At 58.8% G+C, this 23,658-nt stretch overlaps 1 protein-coding gene and 1 long non-coding RNA gene across 2 annotated transcripts in view; one reads left to right on the top strand and one right to left on the bottom strand.

The window, feature by feature from the left end:
- The window catches only part of LOC309812950, a 27,722-nt gene extending 4,064 nt beyond the window's left edge, over window positions 1–23,658 (bottom strand). The window contains exons 1-3 of the long non-coding RNA XR_014295425.1: window positions 19,630–23,658; window positions 5,554–5,777; window positions 465–578 (exon numbers count right to left, since the gene is read on the bottom strand). This is a non-coding gene — a long non-coding RNA (uncharacterized lncRNA). The remainder of the gene's footprint in view (window positions 1–464; window positions 579–5,553; window positions 5,778–19,629) is intronic.
- DNAJB8 (DnaJ heat shock protein family (Hsp40) member B8) lies at window positions 13,842–14,576 on the top strand (the record flags this gene model as incomplete). Its single annotated transcript, XM_082638936.1, has 1 exon — window positions 13,842–14,576. One exon carries the CDS (start codon window positions 13,842–13,844, stop codon window positions 14,574–14,576), a length of 735 nt encoding a protein of 244 aa, XP_082495062.1.

Below are 23,658 nucleotides of genomic sequence, written 5' to 3'. Positions count from 1 at the left end.
TCCTGCAGCTTCTGTGCCCACCCCAGGAGCGATGAGTCCCGCAGCCCAGAGTCATTGGGTTGGAGACAGTTTCGATTCTGTGGCCTCAGAGCCCCCAGGTAGGGCGGGCGGGAGGCAGGCAGGCCTCTCGGGGCGATGGTGCCCTTCTGGCTCTGTGGGCGGCGCCAGGGTGCCCGGGCTGGGTTGGCCTTTGCTCCATCTGTTTGCACCCAGTGGGGCTGGCGGCCCAGGGCCCTTCCTCCCTGCCTCCTTCCCGGGCTGCTGCTTCCCGCGTTCAGGAGGAAGAACCCAACCCCCCACTGTAATTCTTACAGAGCAGCTCTGTCCCCCCCAAAGGCCCTCCTGCCTCCTGTTGACCCACTGCTGGGAACAGGGAAGGGAAAAAGCCTTCCAGTCCCCAGGGCCACAGAACGGACCCACCCCAGGGGAACCAGGTTTGGGAGGAATGCCTGCAACCACCTCACCTGGGATGAAGGGAAGACGACGAACCACAGCACGGCCGGCACATCAGAAGGCCACTGGGCTTGTTTTGCTTTTAGGCAAAATGACGAAACGATTCCAAACTTTATCTGGAAAAACTAACAAGACCAGCAGAACAAGTCAGAAAATTAGGGAAAATAGAGCAAGAGGTGTGTGTGTGTGTGTGTGTGTGTGTGTGTGTGTGTGTGTGTGTGTGTGTGTGTGTGTTCTATGATCACAATTGTTCAAACCTTGTGGTTGTGCTGTCAGAATAAGCAGATCAATGGCTCAGGCTCGGGTAAGCCCAGGAGAGCCCCTATTATTTATAAGATAATGGATGATAAAGGAGGTATCCTGATCAATGCAGTGTGGAGGGTTATTCAATCCAGTGGCGTTGGAACACCCAGCGGAACAGCACCTCCCTGGGCGAAGACCTGCTCTGATCTAGGACAGGCAGCCTGATGTTTGATAAAAATATGAATGAATTACAAATGATTTTAAATTAGGAGATTCAGGGACTTCCCTGGCGGTCCAGTGGTTAGGATTCCAGGCTTTCACTGCCATGGCCCAGGTTCAATCCCTCATTGGGGAACTGAGATCCTGTAAGCCGCACAGTGTGGCCAAAAAAAAAAAAAAAAAAAAAAAAAAAAGAGGAAATTCACTTAAAAATAGGCAGAAGAAGGCCCGGAAGGGACTGTGTGTCTGCAGGGCCATTTCTGCATCTCTCCCCTCAGGAAACCCTGTCTCTACCTCTACCTGGCCCCTCTTGCCCAGGCCTGTCTGGGTCTCAGGGACACTGGGTTTGAGTCCTGATGTCACATGTATTCTATTCCACATTCCAGATTTCTTAAGGAGTTGGTTTCAAAACTATCCACTGCAACCTACCAGCTGGATCACCCAGGTTGGTTCCCCAACAGATAAAATGGCAAAGGAATACTGCAAACCTCAAGGTTAAGTCTGTCCTTTCTAGGAACCAAAGAGAAAAAAGGAAAAATTGCTGAACACACAAGATGCCAAAGCTTCTGGAGCAGGGAGGGAGTGGTGGGATAATGCCTGGGATCGTGTGTTTGAAATGAGCTCTGAGATCACGATTCCAATTCCAAGACCTGAATGCTGCGTAATCTTCCAAATACCTTTAGCAAGAAGCTCTGACACAGAGATGTTCAGGACATCATTATTTACAAAATGGAGAGATTGGATACAACCTATATACTCAGAAAAAGGGCATGATGAGAGTACACTCACAGAAGACCTAAAGCAGGGACTTGAGCAGGTATTTGCACCTCTGTTCACAGCAGCATTGTTCACAGTAGCCAAAAGGTGGAAGCGACCCAAGTGTCCATCAACAGATGAACAGATAAAGAAGATGTGATCCATCCATATGATGGAATATTATTCAGCCTTAAAAAGAAAGGAAATTCTGACACATGTGACAACATGGATGAACCGTGGGGACGTTATGCTCAGTGAAACGAGTCAGTGACAAAAAGACAAACACTGTGTGATCCCACTTATCTGAGGTCCCAAGAGCACTCAGATTCATAGAGACAGGGAGAGGGGGGATGGGGACAGAGTTTCAGGTTGGGAAGATGAGAAAGTTCTGGAGATGATGGTGGTGATGGCTGCACAACAGCGTGAATGTTCTTAATGCCAGTGACCTGGGTACTTTAAAATGGTTAAAATAGTAAATTTTACGATATGTGTATTTTACCACAATAAAAAAAGGAGAGAGGTGAGGGAACTATAGGACATCCACTAGGAAGCCTTTAAGATGCCTCCCCAAGGTTACGCTCTGAGAGCCGAGTCACGGGCTACAAGTGTCTAACACAGTCATTGCAGTATCTGGGAAAAGAACTGTCACCAAATGCTAACAAATGGTGACAGCTCTGTGACAGATGATTTCTCCGTTTGCTCCCCATTTTCCAAGTTTTCTGTAACAAGGTTTAATAGCTTTCATGATAAAAAGTAATATTTAAAAATAATCATTGTGGGGCCTCCCTGGTGGCGCAAGTGGTTGAGAGTCCGCCTGCCGATGCAGGGGATACGGGTTCGTGCCCCGGTCTGGGAGGATCCCATATGCCGCGGAGCGGCTGGGCCCGTGAGCCATGGCCGCTGGGCCTGCGCATCCGGAGCCTGTGCTCCGCAACGGGGGAGGCCACAACAGTGAGAGGCCCGCATACCGCAAAAAGAAAAAAAAAAAAAAAAAAAAAAAAAATCATTGCAAAATGGGAGATAATTTTGCAGTTATGCAAACACGCAAAACTCAAAATACAAAAATGCAGTACACAATAAAAAGACCCCCCACACACACACACGCACACAAGAAAAAGAGAAAACCAGGCCAAGGATACACAGACGGGTCCTTCCTAATAGACATGTACATAAACACCTGATAAACATTTGGACAGGACCTCAACCTCAGGAAGAATCAAGTACATGCACATTTTGCAAGGAGGTACCACTGTTTACCTCTCCTCTCAGAACAATGGAAAAGGCCGGGGCTTCCCTGGTGGCGCAGTGGTTAAGAGTCTGCTTGCCAGTGCAGGGGACATAGGTTCGAACCCTGGTCTGGGAAGATCCCACATGCTGCAGAGAGGCTGGGCCCGTGTGCCACAACTACTGAGCCTGTGCTCCAGAGTCCGCAAGCTACAACTACTGAGCCCACGTGCCACAGCTACTGAAGCCCATGCACCTAGAGCCCGTGCTCCGCAGCAAGAGAAGCCATGGCAATGAGAAGCCTGCACACAGCAACGAAGAGTAGCCCCCACTCACCACAACTAGAGAAAGCCTGCGTGCAGCAATGAAGACCCAACACAGCCAAAAATAAATGAATAAATAAATAGATAAATTAAAAAAAAAAAAGAAAAAGAAAAAAAGAAAAATGGAAAAGGCCTGCCAATAGTAGAAACAGCCACTGGCATGTGCCGTATGTGGGAATGCTGATCGAAATTCCAAGCTCTCCTCAGGTGCACTTCACAGAAACACTAGAAATAAAAGCTAAACTGCAGGGTTCTTTGAGGGGAAAAAAGCAAATTGCAGAACAATATATAATGCATGACTTTTTTGTTTTAAAAATGTTTGTGTATGGGGCTTCCCTGGTGGCTGAGAGTCTGCCTGCCGATGCAGGGGACACAGGTTCGCGCCCCGGTCCGGGAAGATCCCACATGCCGCGGAGCGGCTGGGCCCGTGAGCCATGGCCGCTGAGCCTGCGCGTCCGGAGCCTGTGCTCCGCAATGGGAGAGGCCACAACAGTGAGAGGCCTGCGTACCACAAAAAAAAAAAAAAAAAAAAAAAAGTTTGTATACATATAGAAAAACCCCGGGAAGACATATGCCTAATGAATAACAGCAGTTACTTCCGGGAAGTATGAGAGAGCGGGGTGGTGAGAGGGTACTTTTCACTTTATAAACTTGGGCTAATATTTTAAGGTGTTATGTGCCACTTTTGTAATGTAGGAAATAATCATCACAAAACCTTTTTTCTTTTCTCTGCCTTGTTCCTGGTTGGTCTCTCTCCCTGGGATGTTCTCCCCTTCACATCTGCCGGGAGAACTTCTCTTCACCCTTGAAAACCCCAGCCAAAGATCCGAGAGGAAGCCTTATCTGAAGTCTCCCTCCCCTCAGCCCCTCAGGGCTCCCCAGTTCCTAACCAATGTCACCGAAGGGCAAGGCCTGGCTGTGGGGCAGACAGAGCTGCCTCTCTCTTGCTGTGCAGCCTTGAGCAAGTGGCTTAGCCTCTCTGAATCCTGACTCCTCACCAGGAAAATAAGACCACACTCTGCAGGGTCGTTACAAGGATAACATGTGGAAGACAAAGGTTCCTCAGGTCTGGGGAGCCCCCCGACAAGGAGGTCGCCTTCTAGTGCCGTTTCAGTCCGTGGGCTCCAGGCTGGGCCCTGAGGCCCGTGTCCACGCCTCGAAGCCCAGGGTGTCTGGGGACCTCCTTTTCCTTCCTTCCCCACAGCACCTACGGCTGCCAGGGATGGGAAGGCCGAAGGGTCGGCCCTGACGGTGCAGCAGGTGCTTTCAGCATTTCCTCCCATCCTGCCCCCAAGTGGGCACGGTGCCCTCAGGTCAGCCTCCTGTACAGCGGCGGACACTGAGTACAGGCAGGACTGGGGCTCCCGCTCCCTGGGATGGCTCCCCCTGGCATGCAGGCTGGAGCGGGGGCGGGGGTCTTCTCCCAGGAGACGGACGTGGTGGACCCAGCCCAGCGGCCTCCTCCTACCACTCCATCTGTCCCCCCAGCCCACACTGCAGGGCTCCCTAGGGGACCCTGGGAAAATGCCGTCCTTATTCCTTCTCCCGGCTCCTCCCCCCGGATTGGGCTGTGCTGACCTGGGGGGAGGGCTGTGATCCGGGTTTCCCAGGCGTGGAGGGGACGCCGGGACGGCCCCTCCCCTTCCTCAGAATTAAGGGATGCAGGGGACGTTTCTACACATTCCCTGAGCCCCCTTACACTGCCCAGCTCCACCCTCACCCACAGAGCAGCATGCTGGCCTCCTCTGTGACCCCCCCGGCCTCCAGCTCGTGCTCTGCAATCTGTCTCTTCAGCCATGGGGATCTTTCATAACTTTTTAATTTCAATTATGAAATATTTCAGATAGCCAAAAATATAGCTAACAATACAACGCCCCCCCTCCCTGACCCCGTACTGATTTTCTATTCTGTGTAAGAAATCCCCACAGGGACTTCTCTGGTGGCACAGTGGTTAAGAATCCGCCTGCCAATGCAGGGGACGTGGGTTCGAGCCCTGGTCCGGGAAGATCCCACATGCCGCAGAGCAACCAAGCCTGTGCGCCACAACTACTGAGCCCGCATGCCACAACTACTGAGCCCACGTGCCACAACTACTGAAGCGCAAGCACCTAGAGCCCGTGCTCCGCAGCAAGAGAAACCACCGCAATGAGAAACCCGCGCGCGCAACAAAGAGTAGCCACCGCTCGCTGCAACTAGAGAAAACCCGCGTAGCAGCGAAGACCCAACGCAGCCAAAAATGAATACATAAATTTAAAAAAAAAAAAAATATATATATATATATATATAAATAAAAGAAAAAAGAAATCCCAACAAACTCAGAAGCTTAGAAGCATACATGTTTCTGTCTCACGGTCTGTGGGTCAGGAGCCCAGGCACGGTGTAGCTTATGGTCCCACACGGCTGCAAGCGAGATGTAGACCAGGGCTGGGTTCTCATCAGAGGCTGGACCAGGGAAACACTGATCGGCTGTCAGGCTCCCTCTGCTTCCGGCAGAATCGATTTTCTTGCAGCTGTAAGATTCTCAGCAGCTTCCTCCTTCAAAGCCAGCCAGAGAAAAGACTGCGAGAGGGGCCAACGTGACAGAGTTTATACAACGTCCTGCAGTCCCGGAATGACACCAGGCCCCGCTTCTCCCGGGAGTGGGGGTAAGCCTAGAACTGGAACTACCAAGTCAAGGGACTCAGCACCCTCACACGGACAGGACAAGGCCAAGAATTTCCAAACTTCTTGTCCCAATTAACATTCCCACCAGCAGGTTCTGGGAATTTCGCATCCTCACCACCACTTGGTCATGTCAGCCTTTTACATTTTTACCAGTTTGTTGGGTATGAAACAGTCTCGTTGTGGAGAGATCTTTCTGGAACATGCAACTGATCACATGCCTCTCCCTCCCCCAACTTCAAATCTTTCCAAGGGCTCCCCAGCCCAGGACACATCCAAGTTCTTGGGCCTGGCATCTGAGCCTCTGCAGCCCTCATCCCCTCAGGCCCAGGCAACCCCTCGATGTTTCAAGGTTCTGACTTTATTAATTTATTAGGAAATAAACAGCCAAACAGGTCACCCTTATGTTTTAAATGTTCACATGAAAGAAGTGAATGCCTTTGGCACACAAAAAGTATAAATGTGGTATAACTGCACATCAAATGATGATTCTCGGGTGTAGCCCAGGGTTCTTGGCCTTGCTCTGGTGACACCTGGTCTGTCGTGTGACTGCAGGAGTTTGGCAGTGTCCCCGGCCTCGCCCCACAAGATGCCACAAGCACCCCCTCCAAGTCATGACAATTAAAAATGCCTCCAGGGCTTCCCTGGTGGCGCAGTGGTTAAGAACCCGCCTGCCGATGCAGGGGACATGGGTTCGAGCCCTGGTCCGGGAAGATCCCACATGCTGCAGAGCAACTAAGCCTGTGCACCACAACTACTGAGCCTACGTGCCACAACTACTGAGCCTGCACGCCTAGAGCCCGTGCTCCACAACAAGAGAAGCCACCGCAATGAGAAGCCCGCGCAGCGTGACAAAGAGCAGTCCCCGCTCGCCACAACCAGAGAAAAGCCCAGGCACAGCAACGAAGACCCAACACAGCCAAATAAATACATAAATAAATAATAAAAATAAATAACATTAAATAATAAAATAAATTTATTAAAAAAAAAAGTGCCTCCAGTCATTGCACATGTCCCCTGGGGAGGGAGCACCGTCCCTGTTGGCACCAGCGGTTTAGAAAAAGATGAATTCCTAGTGCAGCCAGGACAGTGCAGACTGAGAACGCAGACGCGTTTACAGTTGCACAGTGAACACCTTCCCACCTGGAAATACTACGTTTTCCATGACTGAGTGCTTTGCATCATCTGGAAAGACATCCACTGTCTAAATCCAGGGCCCTTCATGTGAGTGAGGCTGAGAGTAGAGGCCAATGCCCCGCCCCTCGCAGCACCCCCAGACCCTGTCAGAACGAACCCCTTCCGGCCCTGCCCAGGTGTCCCCCGCCCCCCCGCAGCCTTCCCAAATGCCCCAGACAGGCGTCGCCTCTCCCTCCAAAGCTTCCTGTGTGTCTCATCCTCTCTCCCACAGCCTGGGGCAGGGGGTCCCTGTGTGGGGTGGGTGAAAGGGAGGTGACTCAGCTGAATTCAGCACCTCTGGGGACACTGTGCCCCGATGTGCAGCCACGGCAGGGCTGCAGGCCTCGTGGGGGGCTTGTGTGTGCTTGTGTGCATGTGCATACACGTTTGTGCATACGGGTGTGCACTGACGTGTGGGGCCCGGGTCTGAGCACATGTGCGGAGGGCGCTGCCTTGTTGACCACCCCACCTGAAAGGGCAGCCCTCTGTCTGCTTTTTCCTCATGGCACCTCTCACCCCCTGACGTTAGGTGAAACCTTCACTTGTCATCAGTGTCTTGTATCTTCCCACTGGAGTCAGCTCCATAAGGGCAAGGCTCCATCTAGTGTGTTCACCGGCACGTACACCTGTGACGCCTAGCAGAGTGCCTGGACCACAGCACAGGCGTGACAGGAATACAAGAAACATGTGGGGTGGGTGGGTGGGTGGGTGATGGTATGAATGTGTGTGTATGTCTGTCGGCCTTAACTCTGAAAGATGCTTCAGGCTTCTCTGTTCTATACTTTCTCTAGGAAGACCTAGGAAGCCCCGCAACTCAGAAGCTGCAGAGGCCTGTGGGTGTTGGGGGAGCCCCTGGGGGTTGAATTCTCCTGGATGCTTAGGACCAGCTGTTGGAATTGGGATCAGAGCCCTTCCCAGGGCTGTCCCCGGCAGTGCTGGGCTGGGGTCTATGGCACTGTCGGCGGGGAGGTGAGAGCTGCTGCCCTGCAGGCTGGCACACGTTGGACCTTGGCGGTGGGGAGGGTGGTGCCACACATGATGGCTTCTCTCAGGCAGTAAACGGCCATTTAAGGCTAAACATGAGCCTCCAGAGACCATGTGGCCCCCCCGCAGCGGGTGTTACCTGGGTGGGGATTGAGGGTAAGGATGCAGGGGACCCAGTGGGCACCTGTCCACTGGCTGGGGGTGTTGGGCTGGAAGTTTTCCTGCAGCTCCTGGGGAGGAAAGGCAGGTCTGAGCCATGTCTGTGTTGGGACCTGAGCTGAGATCGTCCTGTTGCGTTTGGAGAAGACGGACTGCCCCTAACTCCCCTCGCCTGTCTCCACCTGCCCAGTTGCCATCAGCCCACTAGCTTATATGTTCCTCTACCCTTTGCCCATTCTTCCTCGGACCATCTGTCCACCAGTCCTCCCTTCACTCATCTGTCAGTCTGTCCTTCCATCCATCCCCCGACCCCCGTTATCCACACTGCTGTAGTTAATTTACACTAGCAAGCTCTTCCTCTGTTCTAAGCCGTCCTCACAGCAACCCTATGAGGAAAATACTATGATTACCCCCATTTTACAGATGAGATGAGGAGACCGAGGCACAGAGGTTAAGTGACTTTCCCAAGAACACAGAGCTAGTACATGGCCGTGCTGCCTGACCTCCCGGTCTGTCCGTCTGTCCATCCACCCACCCTTGTAGCTGTCTATCACTCAGTCCCTTCACTCACCGGTCACTGTCCATCCAGTGGCCCATCCATCGCTGTCACCCATCCATCGCTGTCACCCATCCATCCTGAAGGTAATGCAGTTAGAGAACCAGGGGCCCCGAGGGGAGAGAAGGGCTGAACTGCCCATCTGGCTGGGCTGGGGTTGTTTGGGGGGTGGGGTGGGCTGCCCCAGGCTGGGCAGCGCCGCGCAGGGCTGGGGGGAATTAGCCAAGTGACTGCCAGGATCATCTAATTAGGAACGCTAGTGATAAGCAGATAGGATCAGGGGTGATTAGAATCCTTTTAAAAAGCCACTCCATTAATTACAGAGACAGAGAGGGGCCTCTGGCTGCTCAGAATACCAAGTGGCTGCCTAATCGGCCGCCATCAGCTCACCCCGGGGAGGGTTCCGCGGACCACTGTGTGACCTTGGCTGTGCCCTGCCCTCTCTGGGCCTCCCTGAGCATCAGCTCAGGCTCTGCCTACCATCCCCGCTCACCCAGGGTCCTCTTTCTCTTCCCAGGCCATGGCTTCAGGGTGGGCCAGGGAGGCTAGGCTGCCTGCCCAGAGGGGAGGAGCCCCCACCCCCACGCCACGGCAAATGAGGGCAGAGAGGCTCAGAGAGTGAAAGTGATGGACAGCCAGCGAGTCAAGAGCGGAGGGTCTGAGCGGAGGTCGTGTCGGCTCAGCCCTGTTCCTCTGGGCGGGCCCTGAGGAGGGACCCCAGAGGCCCTGCCACTCCCACCGGTCTCTGTCAACACTTTCTCGCTGTAGGGCCTCAGAGGACACTAGTCCAAACCCCTTGCAGAAGGGGAAGTCACCTTGGCATGCAGCCCCCAAATTCCACAGCATCCTTTACGGGGCACTTCCGTTCCCCTCGGGGCCCCGTGGCAGTGAGGAGCTGGGGTCCGCCCTTCCCCGTGAGTCCTACTGGGTGGCCTGCTCTCTGTGCTCTGGGGGCCCCTCCATCCCAGCTGCCTCCTGCTGCCCACCCGAGAGGCCTCAGGCTGAGCACAGGACCTGGGGGCAGGGCAGGGCAGGGCACCTGCTGAGGGGCTCCGGAAGCATCGGTGGGGCGGCCAGAGCAAGTTCTGCGGGAGGCCAGTGGAGGCCAGCATGAGCCTCAGGCAGGGTGGGGAGAGGCAGCATGGGTCGGGGGGAAGCCTCTGTAGGGTGCTTGGGCACCTCAACACCCTGGATCCCGTGTCTTAGCTTGTTGTAACCACCCACGCACTGCCCTGATTACGCTGTTATGAGGCCCCAGGCTTGTCACCAATAGCACATGCCCCCATCATTACCAGCACCACAGCATCCAGCATCCCTGCCTCCACCCTCATCCCCCCATGGTTACCCTCATCCCCACCATCACCGCTGCCAGCAGCCCCACCACGACGGTCCCCACCTGAACCAGCATCACCATCACATCACTATCGTCACACCCCCACTTCCACCACCACCACCACATCCCAACGCCGACATCACCTCCATCACCTCAACCAGTATCACCATTACCGGGGCCACCATTCTGCCCGTAGTTACCAGCGCCTTTACCAGCATCATCACCGTCACCACCACTCCCATCTGCACTGCCACCATCCCACCTCTGACATCACCTCGTCACCACCTCCTTCCCTCCCACCACCGTCACCATCACCACTAACTGCTTCATTCTATCGCCGTCGTCGCCGTCACACCGCTGTCTCCACCACAGCCAGCGTCTGTCTTACCGTGACCACCAGCACACTCGTCCTCTCCATCCCCACCCTCACCGCCGCCGCCTTAACCTCGACAAATGTCCCAGTTGCCACGACCACCATTACTGCCTCAGGACCAAACCATTCTCATCACCACCACCTGCATCACCCCCATTTCCACCGCAACCACCTTCCTCATCACTGCCGCCATCATCTCGTCTATCGCCACGACCACCCCCTCCAACACCGCGCTGACATCGCACGGTCACCACCGCCCGCGTCGTCACCACCGTCACCATGCCCACCACCACCAGCTGCAGCCGAGCCACTGTCACCACGACCACGTGTACACAGTTACCGACTGTGCAACAGGTACAAGGACATGTAACACAAATTTCCACAACCACTGGGTGACCTGGGGGTGTAAAGATCAGGGAGGCAAGTCGTCACTGATGGTCTCCGTCTACGGGTCCAAAGGGGTGGATCTCAAGAGCTTGCCTGGAAGCTGCTAGAATCCCATGATATTCTGGGGAGCTCCATCTGAATATCTCAGCCTGCAGCCCTGAAGCAGGGGTTCTCAGAGGGTCACCTAGAAGGTGCTGCAAACCTCGGGGTTGTCATCTGCCTGCAACTGCTTCTTTCCTTTCCACTTTCCAAATCTCATGTCTCTGCAGACTCTAAGCCGGAGCCCCACGGGTAAGGGATTCTCCAGGGTGTGGAGGAGACCACAGCAGAGGGCGGCGGTGACAACGGAGAACGCCACGTCCGCGGTACTGTCACCACTGCCCTCAGCACTCTTGCTCCGGCACGGCGTCACTCCTGCCCCGTGTCATTCCCACCGACAGTAGCACCCCAACCGTCCCCACCATCACCACTCCCACCAGGAGCAACGCCACCCCTGCTTCCACCAGGGCCACCGCTGCCACCACACCGTAGTCACCCGCAGCGAACTGTAGCTGCCCATTCTCTCTTCCAAGAGGACTGTGCCTCTCTGGGTGTTGTCCGGGACATGCAGAACCTTCTGGAAGGAGTGCCATTCCCATTCCACTGACACTGGCCTTGACCACGCGATGTAAGGCAGAGCGACATTCGTTACATCCCAAGAGAAGCTCTAAGAGGCAGCCCACGCGGCTACCAGCTCTTCCACGCAGCCTCTCCGCCACAAGAGCTGCTCCCCAAGCCTGGGATCCCGGAGGGGAAGATGCGCCTCGGAGCCCTGGAGCCGCCCCAGCGGTGCTAACAAGTAAAGTGGGCAAGAACTAAGTGTCGGTCCCAAGCCTCCTGACCACCACCACCACCGCCAAGCACAAGAGCGCCCCTAGCAGCCATTTCCATCCCCTCCCGTCACCTCCGCCATCTCTGTCAACAGCACCTCTACACTCTCCGGTCCCTCAGTTACGTCGCCTCCTTTGTGGTCATAACCCACCTCCACGAGTGGCCGTCTCCGCCGCAAGCGTGGCTACTGTCCGCACCAACGCCCTCACCACCAGGGTTGCCACCACCTCCACCAGCACCATCCCAGGTACCATCCTGCCGTCACCACGGCTCCACCCCCCCCGCTGCCCCCATCACTCCTGCTGCCGTACCGACGCCTCATCAGTCACCGCGTACCCCGCACCTTGTCACTCTCCCCCCGGCCGCCACAGCCAACCCGAGCTCCACTGCCGCAGAGAATTGTGTGTGTGGTCGTCTTTCCTCGGCACCAGGGGAGCAGCCTGGGGGGCACAGGTTCTATAGTTACAATCACACAGAACCGTTTCCACCTGCAGCCGCGCCCAGTGGAGTTATTCTGCTTCCTTTCCTCTACCAAGCGATGTGTGAGGTACATCAGCTCGCGTGGGTGGATGGATTGGGGACGGAGGGCAGTTCGTGCTTTTGGCCAGGGGTGTGTGGGTGACACCATGTGTCATCTAGGGCAAAGCGTCTCCAGAGTCTGCTTTCGTACCTCCCAGCATTTGGGGTTGGTTAGAACACGCTGTCCCCTGCTCAGTGCCTGGAGCCCAGCAGCCACGAGTATTGACAGAAAAGAAAAAGAGGGAGAATAACAGAAACGGATGAAGATTAGAAAAAGGAGGAAGAGGAAGGGAGGGAGGACGGAGAGCAGGGAGAGGAAAGCTATCTCAGTTAAGACTCGGTGGGCCAAACAGCTAAGTGCCTCACCGGGCAGCGTGTTTTCCATCTCACCTGGGGGGGATGAGGCGAAAGGAGCAACAGGTGTTAATCATGCTTGTTAACTGCTGTTTCTAAATATACTCCAACAACAACAAGAATTAAAGACACAGGAACACCTGGGTACAGCTGGTTACCTCGCACACATTACTAGTTTTCTAGGGCTGCCACGGCAAACTGCCACAAACTGGGCCACTTGAAACAACAGAAATCCATCCCTGCACAGTTCTGGAGGCCGGGAGCCCCCAGTCAAGGTGCCATCAGGGCCGCACTCCCTCCGGAGGCCCCGGGGGAGGCCCTACTCCCCCGGTGTCGGGTGGGGGGCGGCTTCTGCGTTCCCGGCGCCGCTTCCCTCCAGTGTCTGCCTCCCTCTTCATGCTCCCAGTGCGTGCGTCTCTCCTAAGGACTGCTTGTCTTTGGATCTAGGACCCACCCAGCTAATCCAGGGCAATCTCACCTCGACACCCTACTTCAATTGTATCAGTAGAGAACAGTTACCCTAATAAGAGCACATTCACAGGTTCTATGATGTGCGCAGGGACCTGTCTTCTGGGGGCCACCACTATACTCATTACCAACGCCGCCTATTTTTCTCACCAGGCTTGAGTGCAATGCCTCCTCCAATGTGCTGCCCACCTTGGCCTCAGACAGCCCTGGGTTTGCATCTCCCTCTCTCTCACTGACTTGCTCTGTGACCTTGAGTCTGAGCCTCATTCATTCAACAAACGTGTACTGATTGCCAAGCACAGTCCTAGACACTGAGGAACACCCCTGCCTCCGTGGGGCTCCTCTCAGAGGATCTGACGGGATCACGGGGCACAAGCAGAATGAACTGAGGCCCCGACCCCACCCCCGCCCGGTCCCCCACCTCGGGCACCTCACTCCACGCCAAGCACCCAGCCGTTGGGCTAAGTGGACACACCCCAGGAGCCCTCACTCCCCTCCCTGACCCCTGGCCCACCTCGCCCAGCTCCTGTGGCTGGTCCTGCCGCTGCCCCGGGGCTCAGCCGGTAGCCCCAGCGGCCGGAGCTCCGCGTCTGGGCCGCCAAGGCTCGGCCTCCTGGGCTGGGAAATGCCCCGCCCAGGGCTGATGTCACAAAGGGCCAGCCAGCTCTGCTTCTGTGGGGCCTGGTGGCCGGGCCCCAGTGGCAGTGTCCTCCGCTAGACAGAGGTGCTGGTACTAGGAAAGGGTAGCCCGGCCCGCGTCTCCTCGCCGCCCCGGCCCTCGGCATGCCTAACTACTACGAAGTGCTGGGCGTGCAGGCTAGCGCCTCCCCGGAGGACATCAAGAGGGCCTACCGCAAGCTGGCCTTGTGCTGGCACCCCGACAAGAACCCTGACAACAAGGAGGAGGCCGAGAAGAAGTTCAAGCAGGTGTCCGAGGCCTACGAGGTCCTGTCCGACTCCAGGAAGCGCTCGGTGTACGACCGCGCAGGCTGCGACAGCTGGCGGGCCGGCACCCCCTACAGCAGCCCCTTCGACAGCGGCTACACCTTCCGCAACCCCAAGGACATCTTCCGCGAGTTCTTCGGAGGCCTGGACCCCTTCTCCTTCAACTTCTGGGACACCCCGTTCGGCAGCGCGCACGCGGGCCGGGGCCACAGGCTGCGCGGTGCCCGCTCGGCCGGCTTTGGCGAGTTCCCGGCCCTCGTGGAGGCGTTCTCGGCCTTTAACATCCTGGGCCGCAGCGGCGGCAGCGCCGGCCGTGCCACCTTCTCGTCTGCATCCTTCGCCGGCTCTGGCTCGGGCAGCTTGGGCGTCAAGTCGGTGACGTCGTCCACCGAGATGGTCAACGGACGCAAGATCACCACCAAGCGCATCGTGGAGAACGGGCAGGAGCGCGTGGAGGTGAGGGAGGGAGGGCGGCTCAAGTCGCTGACCGTCAACGGCAAGGAGCAGCTCAAACGGGTGGACAGCAAGGAGGCACCGCCCACTGCCCGTGCCCACCGCCTGGGCGATGCTTAATAAACGTGCCGAGTGAGTTCACAGAGACAGCTGCCCGCTTGGTGGGGGTCGGGCAGCCTGGGCGCACCCGCGAGGCCCGGGGACGTGCCCAGCGCCTGGCGCAGGATGATTTCACGAGGACGCCGCTCAGGCGCGGGGGTTAGGAGCTCCCTGCGCCTGCGCCTGCGCCTGCGTCCTCGGGTAGTCAGAGTCCTGACCGGCGCCTGGCCCACCCAGCCCGCGGCTCCATGCCCACCAGCCAGCGAGGGTGCTCCGCCTACCGCCACGCCTGGCTTTAGCCCTTCAGGGGCTCCCGCGGCTCCGAGCATAGACCTCAGGCTTCGTCCTCACCACCAGGCACCGGGGGCCTGGCCACTGCCCACCCTCCCAGACCCTCACCCCCTGAGCCCGGCCACACCGGCCAACCCTCCGGTCCTCCCCGGCACCAAATGCCTTGTGGCCTCTGGGCCTTTGCACAGCCGTGCTCCCTGGTGAAGGCCTCACGTCTCCCTTCCCAGAACCACCAGCTCTGCTTTCTCACGGCCCCTCCCTGCGTCTCCCTGCCCTTCCGCCTTGTCTGTGTGACCACCTGAGAGCCGTGTGCCTCCTCAGCCCTAACTGCAGGTCCCGGGAGCAGGGCCTGTGCCTGCCTCGTTCTTTGCTGTGTCCCCAGAGTCTAGAGCAGTGCCTGGCAGTGAGGGGCAGGGCACAGATTTGTTGGAGGAAAGGATGCTCTTGAGTGTGGTGTGTGTATGTGTGTGTGAAGCATCGGCTTGCTGGCAAGTCCCTGTTCCTTGGGGGCTGGAGTGGAGCCAGAAAAGGAGGTGATTCCAGGTTTCGGGGTTCCAGGCTGATTAGTCACGGAGTCCCTGGTTCCCAGGAAGAAAGGAGTGTGGGCCTGGCCAGGAGAGGTGCTGGGAATGCCACCTGGGCTGGCACATGCTCTGACTTTGTTTACCTATGCATCTCAGCTCCGAGCCCAGTGCCTGGCATGTAGTAGGTGTCTAATAAATGATGTGACATGAAAGAAGGTGGAAGCACACTGTTCCAGGGAATAGCAAGAACCTGGGGGCATGCTCAGAGGACAAAGCCTGGGAGCTCACAACGGGAGGAGACACTGGGAGGCTGTGAACCTCGCGGGGAGGGTGTGGCCTGGTCACAGACAGACCCGGGGAGGCGGTCATCCCCATTTCCAGATGCAGAGCTGGATGAGGAGAAGCCATGGTGGGGGCCGAAAGCCTAGAGGTGGGCCTGGGTGCTGTTCTCCAACGGAAGCCTCCACAGGAAGCCAAGGGGCATCTCCCTAAGATCTCTAGGGGTTTGCAAGGCCACGTGGGTGCTGCAGGTGCCCTGGCCAGGAGGACACAGCAGACGACCTGCCGCACCTCCAGGTTCAGGCCCCCTGGGTCCGGCCTCCCGGAGCCCCTGGGACAGGCCAGCAGCTGGAGGTCCCCTAACCGTGTTACGAGGGGGACGGAAGAGCCCCGTGGCATACAGAAGGTGGAGCCCCAGCTCCCAGTCCTGCGGTGGGACTAACTTCATCAAAGCCCCCACTACAGCATTAACCACCTGACCTCTGCCCCAGCCGACCTGCTAATTTCACCAATTACTGGCCAAGCACGGCTGCGTCAAGTGGGCCTGCTTAGCCCCGACAGCTGCTGGGCAAATCCAATTATGGTCCAGCAGCCTGGGCGGTCGCACGGTCCCGGGGCTGGTGTGCAACAGAGACCTGGGTGCTTGCAAGGCACGGGTGTTCATGGACACCCCAAGGACCCCAGGACCGGGCCCACCTTCGGCCCCTGCCCCTTCTCCAAGCTTCCCACCTGAAGGCGGTGTCTTCCCCCCGAGGCACAGGACAATCGTGGCATTCCCCTGCTCCGGTCCCCCGTGTCGACCAAGCATGGCAGCTGCCGGGCCCGGCTAAGCGGGCGACATGTCTCTCTCTGCATCCTTGTCTCAACCCTTAGCCTCATTTGACAGATGAAGAAACTGAAGCCCAGACAGTTGAGGTGCAGCTAGGGGCACACACCCCAGATGAAGTCCTGCTTCCTAGCTGGCATCCGAGGCCCCTGCCATCCTTCCAGCCCCATACTTCGCCCACCCCACTGGCACGGCCCGCACCAGACTCTTAGCGGCCGTTTCTTAGGCATGCTGTTCCCCCTGCCCGGGCTACCCTTCCCATCTCCTTTTGGCCTGTTAAATTCATCCTTGGAGGCCCCGCCCCGGGTCAGCACCTTGGGGAGGCCTCAGCAAGCTGCCCTGGGGCAGGACATTCTGGCCAAAGAACTTCACGGAGCCCCTTCTGGGCCTGGCTGTGTGCGGGCGCTGGGGCTGTGGCAGTGAGGAAGCCAGGGCGCCGCCCAGAGCCCCGACAATCCAGAATGAACGCCCTGGCTTGGGACTGGCTGCTCGGGTCCAGCTCAGGCCCACTTCCCGAGCAGGAGGACCCTAAGGATGGGGCTGCATTGAGGCCCCTGTGCCACCGGCCCAGCCCCAGAACGGACCCTGCTCATGAGGGGCAAGGCCCCACCTTCCGAATGTAGGTCCCCACCTCCACGGCTGCCACCGGCTCCTCGGCCGGTCGTCGCTCACCTGGACAGTGCACCAGCCTCCCTGCTTCCCCTCCTTCACCCTGTTCTCACCCCAGCAGCCACAAGGATCTTGTGAAAACCTGAGAGTTTTGTGAGACACTCAAAGGGAAAGCCAACTCCTCCCAGAGGCCCATGAGGCCCCCAAACCTCCCCGGCTTCCCTGACACTCACCCTGCCCCAGCCCCACGGGCCTCCTCCCTGTCCTGCATACACACTGGGCACGCCTCTGCCTCAGGACCTTTGCACTGGCCGGGCCGCTGCCTGGAACCCTCGTCCCAGATCTTCCTCCCTCAGTCCCCTCTCTCCCTGCCTCCCTTGGGTCTCTGCCCACCTCCCCACCCTTGCCTCACTGTGCTGTGGCGCCCCTCCCCCACTCCTCCTTCCCAAAGTGGGACTTTTGCACAGACTGGCCGGTTCCTGAAACACCCCTCTCCGCCCAGGCCCACCCACTGCTGCCACCACATCCTCAGGCAGACCCCTTAGTACCTCTTCCCCTCCCCAATCCTGGGTCCCCACATCCCTCCAGGGCCCCTGAGTGTCTGAAGGGACCCAAATCCTGTGGTCTCTCCATCACCGGGTGGACACGATGGCATCCCAGCACGTCCCTCGGGCAGGAGGATTCAGTGACACTGGAGCCTTTTATGAACGAGGGCAGCAAAGCCCTGAGGAGGGGTGTGCCGTGGCTCACAGAGGTCTGTAGCCTCCAACCTTGCGTGGTCTGAGTGGCCGCCTGTGACCCCGAGGCCTGGCCAGGGGTTTCCACCAGGGCTCTGGCTTCTCCATGGATGGGGGCAGGCAATGTTCTCAGCCCTACTGAGCCCTCTCCAGGGCTTCTCCTGCACACTCTCCCCAGAGACTCGCACCGACCCCCAAAACAGGGATGGCTATTTGTCCCCATTTTACAGATGGGGAAACTGAGGCTCGGAGGCTTACAGACTTGGACAAGGTCACGCAGCCACACTGGAAGCCCGTCTGCCCTACTCCTCTCCCCCTGCGCCCGGGCCTGGGGTGGGGTGGGTGGGGCCCAGGCAGCCTCCTGCCTGCCCCCCCACCCTGGCCAGTCGATGTTATCGCAGCTGATTTAATTTCAAAGACGGATTGAGCTGTGGTGGGAGGGAGAGCGGCTAATCGCAGCCGCCATCTGCCCCGTTGTCATGGGGATGGGCTCCCAGCAATAGTGCAGGGGCTGGACCCAGATAAGGGCACTGGAGTGGGCTGGAGGGGACTGCGGTGGGCGGGGCGGGGATGGGCAGGAAGATGGGGGGCAAGGAGAGACCCAGAGACCCAAGAGTGGAAGAGGCACAGAGCCACGAGGCAGACAGTTTGAGGGTGCCGAGGTGAGGAGAGATGGGGAGGTGCCAGGGGGCAGCTGCGGAACTGATGCTGAACACGGGGCGGGGCAAGGCTGGTGCGGGCGACGGAGGCGCCTTGCCCCCACTGCCCCTTCCAGAGCCCCGCTGTGGCCTCCACTGCAGCGCTCCCCCAAGGCAGGGCCCGGGGCATGTTCAGACCTCCCCAGTCCGCCCCCTTTGCCACAAAAGGGCCGCAGACCCCAGGGTCCCTCCCTGGCCAGGCAGGGTCCCAAGCTCAGCACAGAGTTGGGAACCAGCTGTTTCCACCAAGCAGCTGCCAGCGCCATTGGTCTGGCCTTTAGGACAATCACATCATCGAAACTTGCCAAGTCAACAATGGCCTCCTCTCGAGGCTGGAGCGGGTGCTGGGCACTTACTGCGCGCTTTGCCCATCGCACAGCACCCGCGCCTCCCAGCAGCCCTTCCCTTTTGCAGCACGGGAACTTGCAAAGAGCTCCCACTGTAGCTTAGTCAACAAATACTGACCCACCTCCCCTGGGTTCCAGGCCTTGGAAGGCGCAGGGACAAGACGCCTGGGCTCTGCTGCCTGCCCCGATGCCCCAGCCGTCCTGGCTGAGGGCCGGCCTGCCTTAGATCCAAGGCCCCCCGGTGCCCCATCATGGCCGAGGCCCAGCACATCCCACCCTTGGTCTCTGCACCGTCCCAGGTGCTGCCCCTTCCCTGGGAACCCGTCCCTGCCTGATGGGGGAGGGAGCCCCGGCCCTCAGCCACCTGCATGGGCCCCACTGCCCTCCCCACGCTGTCCGCCTCTGCCTCAGGACTTCAGATCTGCCCACCCACTGGGTGCTGGATGCCTCCGGCGGCCCCCAGGCATCTTGCGAGGACCCGGGGAGCTCCGTGCGTCCTGGGAGGCATGGGAGCCGGGCAGCGCTGGGCCGGGGCCGCCCTGCCTGCCAACCACACTGCGCTGTCACAGCCCCCAAAGCAGGAACCTGGCACCGCCAGACACTTGGGTCCCCAGGCACCGTGGTTATTCCTGCGGTCACCCAAGCAGCTGGTCAGGAAACCCCTGGGGTCCCGGGGTTCTGGGATGGCAGCAAGGGTCTGCACAAGCCATCTCCTTCTGTAGACGCTTGGTCCACCCTGTGCCATCCCAAACCCGCGACATACCTGCACGGGCATCCACCACCACACCTCTGGCCGCGCAGCGTGTCCTTCCAGCTCTTCACCGTCGAGGCCAAGCGGAGCCGTCTTCCTGTGGCCCCGTGTCTCCTTCCTTTGGGACCCCGGGAATCAGCTTCTCGCCACTCGCAGGTTCCTGAGCATCTTCTGGCCGGCATTCGAGACACCAGCTCCTTGAGGGCAGGGCACGGGCGGTGACCGCTGCTGGGTGGAGAAAGCTATCCCTGCGCCTCCAAGACGGGGTGCAGCAGGCCAGGCAGGGGCCCCTTCCCCACTCTGCTGGGTCCCGGGTTGCCCTCCCCACCCAAGAGGTCCCAGAGCCTGGGCCTTCGACTGAGTCCCTTTAGGAAAGCAGAGCAGGGGTGTTAATTGCAAGAGACTGGTTCCCATGCTTGTTTTAAATTGATATTTAATTAAAAAGTTAATTATTAATTAGGCTTATCAATTGCCTGCCAGTGGCCGGCTGGGAGAGGCTGGCTTGCGGAAACATCCACCCTGAGTGCGTCTGCGTTTCTCTGTGAGCCCGGTCAGTGGCACCGTCTCTGTTCGCGTTAGTTCAGCCATGAATTTTGCTGCTGGATCTCCTCCCAGCAGGCCTGGCTGGTTCAGGAGGGTGGGTGCTGCCCAGACCGAGGACTATAGCCCGGCACTGCCTCTCCATCTTACTTCTGCCCTGGGCTGCAGCTCGGGAATCCGCTGGGCTGCCTCCTGGACGGCCCACGGATGCTGCTCACTCCTCGTGCTGGACGTGGACTTGGCATCTTCCTCCCCAGGTCTGACCCCCATCCCGGGCCCCTTCTCAGGGGTGGTCCCTCTGGCCACCCGGTTGCCCACCCAGGGTGCGGGGAATCACCCAGAACTCCTCCCTCTCAGACTCCGCGTCCTGTGGATTCTTCCCCTCCGGCACCCTCTGCCCTGCCCTGGGCTCAGCCTTCACAAGCCCCCTCTCCCGGGAGGAGGTGAGGAAGGTCTGGGGCGAGTGTTCCCTGAAGGGAACTTAGCAAGTGCCCAGGCCCTGAGGCAGCGGCCTCTGCTGAAGGGAGTGGGAAGGAGCTGTGGACAGGCCTGGGTCATCTCCGAGATCTCTGTCCACTCTCTGAGATGGGACGACGGAGCGAGAGGAAATCAAGAACTCAACTGGGGCCTGTTGAGTGTGACGCGCAGGACAGTCAGCCGTGAGCTCGGGTTCAGGAGAAAGGTCAGGACCAGCGGTGAGAAATCAAGATCAATCAGCACATGCAATGGCATTTAAAGGCCTGAGAATGGATGAGATCAGCCAGGTGTCAGCAGAGATGGAGAACGTTCCAAGGACATTCCGGAGCCAGAGAGGAGGCGGCACTGGCCAGGAGGGTAGGGCGGTGCGGGCTCCGTGTCAGCCCACCCCCCTTCCCCCCGTTCTGTACCAGTTAGGGTTCTCGGGTCACGAGGGACAGAAGTCCATCCCAGCTAACGCGAGCTAAACCCGGGAGGGGCACCACTGGACGGGTACAGCTGGATCAAAGGAGAAAGAAATCCCAACACCTGTGGGCAGGCCAGGAACCCCGGCAGCTCCGAATTGAGGGGTGGACTCTTCCGGTTGCTGCTGTTGGAACGGATCAGCCCTGACGGTGCTCCACCCTCGAGTGGAACCGCCCAGGTGTCCACCGGCCCAGCACGCGCGGAGGAGGGTGGTCCATCATCGCCAACAGGATCACCCTCAACTGCCACCACCACCACGTGGGTCCACTGTCACCCTGTGGCCACTGCCATCACCGGAGACTCACCACTCTTCGTTTACTTTACGCAGGAAGGATTTGCGTGCCTGCCGGGCGACAGGCAGAACGGTGGGTTTTGTCAACACCGTGATGAGCAGAGATCATTCCCACCTGCAACGGGAATACAGTCTAGGGGGAGAGAGGCTTTAACCAGTCACCACGGAAACGAAGACTGCAGCTCAGAGGGGCGCCACAGGGGCCAGACCAGACGCGGGGAGAGCATCTAGGCGGATTGCCCCAGATGGGAAGGTGCGAGAAGGCTGGCCCACAGCAGGCAGGCAAGGGGTGTGGGGGGGTGCATCAGGCTGAGGGGCTTGCGTGTGCAATGCGCCTGCAGCAGGAGGGGCGTGTGAGCAGGGGGGGATGCTGGGAGGGGTCAGTGTGGCGTGGGCCAGAGCTCAAGGCGCGTGGGGTCTGGCATGGGTGCTGTCAGCTTGATCTCAAGAGCAGTGGTGACACAGAAGGGTGTGAAGCAGGAGGGTGACCTCCGTGGAGACTGTGCAAAGACCACGTGACAGCCGTGTGGCGAGAGGATGACGAGGGTCCAGCACGGCAGCTGGACCCTCATGTCCTGCACAATGCTGCCTCGGACCAGGGACCATCTGACCACAAGAAGGTGACAACGGGAACAGAGCCACAGGCCCACTGGCCGCACTCTAGTTCACGTCACTCAGAAGCAGCTGATCTAAAAAGGAACAGCCTCGCCCTGGAGCCGTCCTGGGACATCCTGAGGGCTGGGGTCCAGTCCCGTGGATGCGGTGCTGGCCCCATAACCGGAGCACAGCCCGCGGGCGGAGGAAGGAGGCCCGTCCGTCTCGACGTCACCCCCTTGCAGAACTCCTGCCCCCTGCCCCAGCACCGGAGGCTCGGCCAGATCCGAGGTCCTGGTTCGGGGCTGGGCTGGGGATGCAGCAGCTCTCCCGTGAACCTGCAGTCACACCACACTGGGGAGGGTCAGCTCGGACCTCTGTGAGGAGAGGGCCAGGGACGAGGGTCTCCGGGACTTGACATTCTCTCGGGCTGCTCCTATCCATCTGGACTGGTGACAGTGACAACAGGGCAGTTGCAGCAACCACGGCTTGACGGGGGCAAGGCAACGAAGGTCTCAGATCCCTGGAGACACCCCGGTCGCCCCACCAGGCAAACCCAGAGCCGCAGAAGTGCTGGCCGCAGGTGAGGGAAATCCAGAAAGGGTGGTGGAGGCAGCTTCAGCTTCGAAACCAGGTGCAGCAGGAGGGGCTAGTTAAGGCCTGTCCGGGCTCCGGGCCGGCTCCCACCCTGAGCCGGACCCTGGGCCACCCTGGGCCACAGAGGCCACAAGCGGAGCTGAGGTGGGTGAGGGGTGGACTGCAGGAACCGTGTCTTGGGTTTGATGCTCTGACCCTGGAGGGACTGCCCCTCCCAGGACTGCCCGATTCCCGCAGAGTGTAACCCACTGGTCCAAGAGCGTGACTTTCAAATGCAAAGCAACCAATCCAGAAGGCACCTCCTCTATCAGGTTCTCCCCCTTGGGCCACTGTCTCCCTGCCCGAGTCACCCAGGGTCAGGTACCAGGCACCCTGCGGCAGCCTGTCTGACCCAGAGCCCGTGAAGTTACTCAAACCAGCCAGTAGTCAGCCTGCTCGCCCCGCCTCGCCCGTCCCTCCTGCAGAAACCGCAGCAAAGGCTCCTGTGCCCGCTTCCAGGCTCCCCCCGCCTCCTGACCTCCTCGTGCTTCCCCACGTGGCTCGGCGTGGCGTCCCCTCCTCCGGGACTGTGCTTAGAAACGACCTTTCCAACGGCAGCCATCTCCTGATCTGTGGCCTTAGTGAGCCTCAAATTTTCCCTGAATACACGCTATTTTTAACTGTACTGGACACCTCTGCGGCCCACCTCAAGTCCTCCAGGCCGAGCTCAGGCCGGCCACGGCTCTGTGGTGACCGGCCCATCTGTGCAGATGCCGGCTGATGGCCCAGCTCGCTCTCACCCAGAGCTGCTCTGACCCAGCGTGAGGACGCCCGCAGGACCTGCTGGGCACTTGTGTACATGAACCCTAAAGTTTGAAGGCTGGTGGATAAGCCTCACCTTGTCCATGGGGTGGGATGGGAGCCTATGGCTATGTCCCCTTTTGTCCCTGGGGTGGACGGTTCTCAGCACGTCCCTCGAGGTTTCTCAGATGGCCTCGGTGGAGTCTGTACCTCACTGACCGTGGATCCACAGCACCTCCTCTGGCTGCCCTTTCCCCTTGCCCGGCTTCATGCCCCCCACCCCGCCCCTGTTCCCT

The sequence above is a fragment of the Mesoplodon mirus genome (genome assembly GCF_964341445.2).
Source record: "Mesoplodon mirus genome assembly, chromosome: 12".
NCBI lineage: Eukaryota > Metazoa > Chordata > Mammalia > Artiodactyla > Ziphiidae > Mesoplodon > Mesoplodon mirus.
Note: the sequence above shows the minus strand (reverse complement) of the source record. Positions and strands in the feature narration are given on the sequence as shown.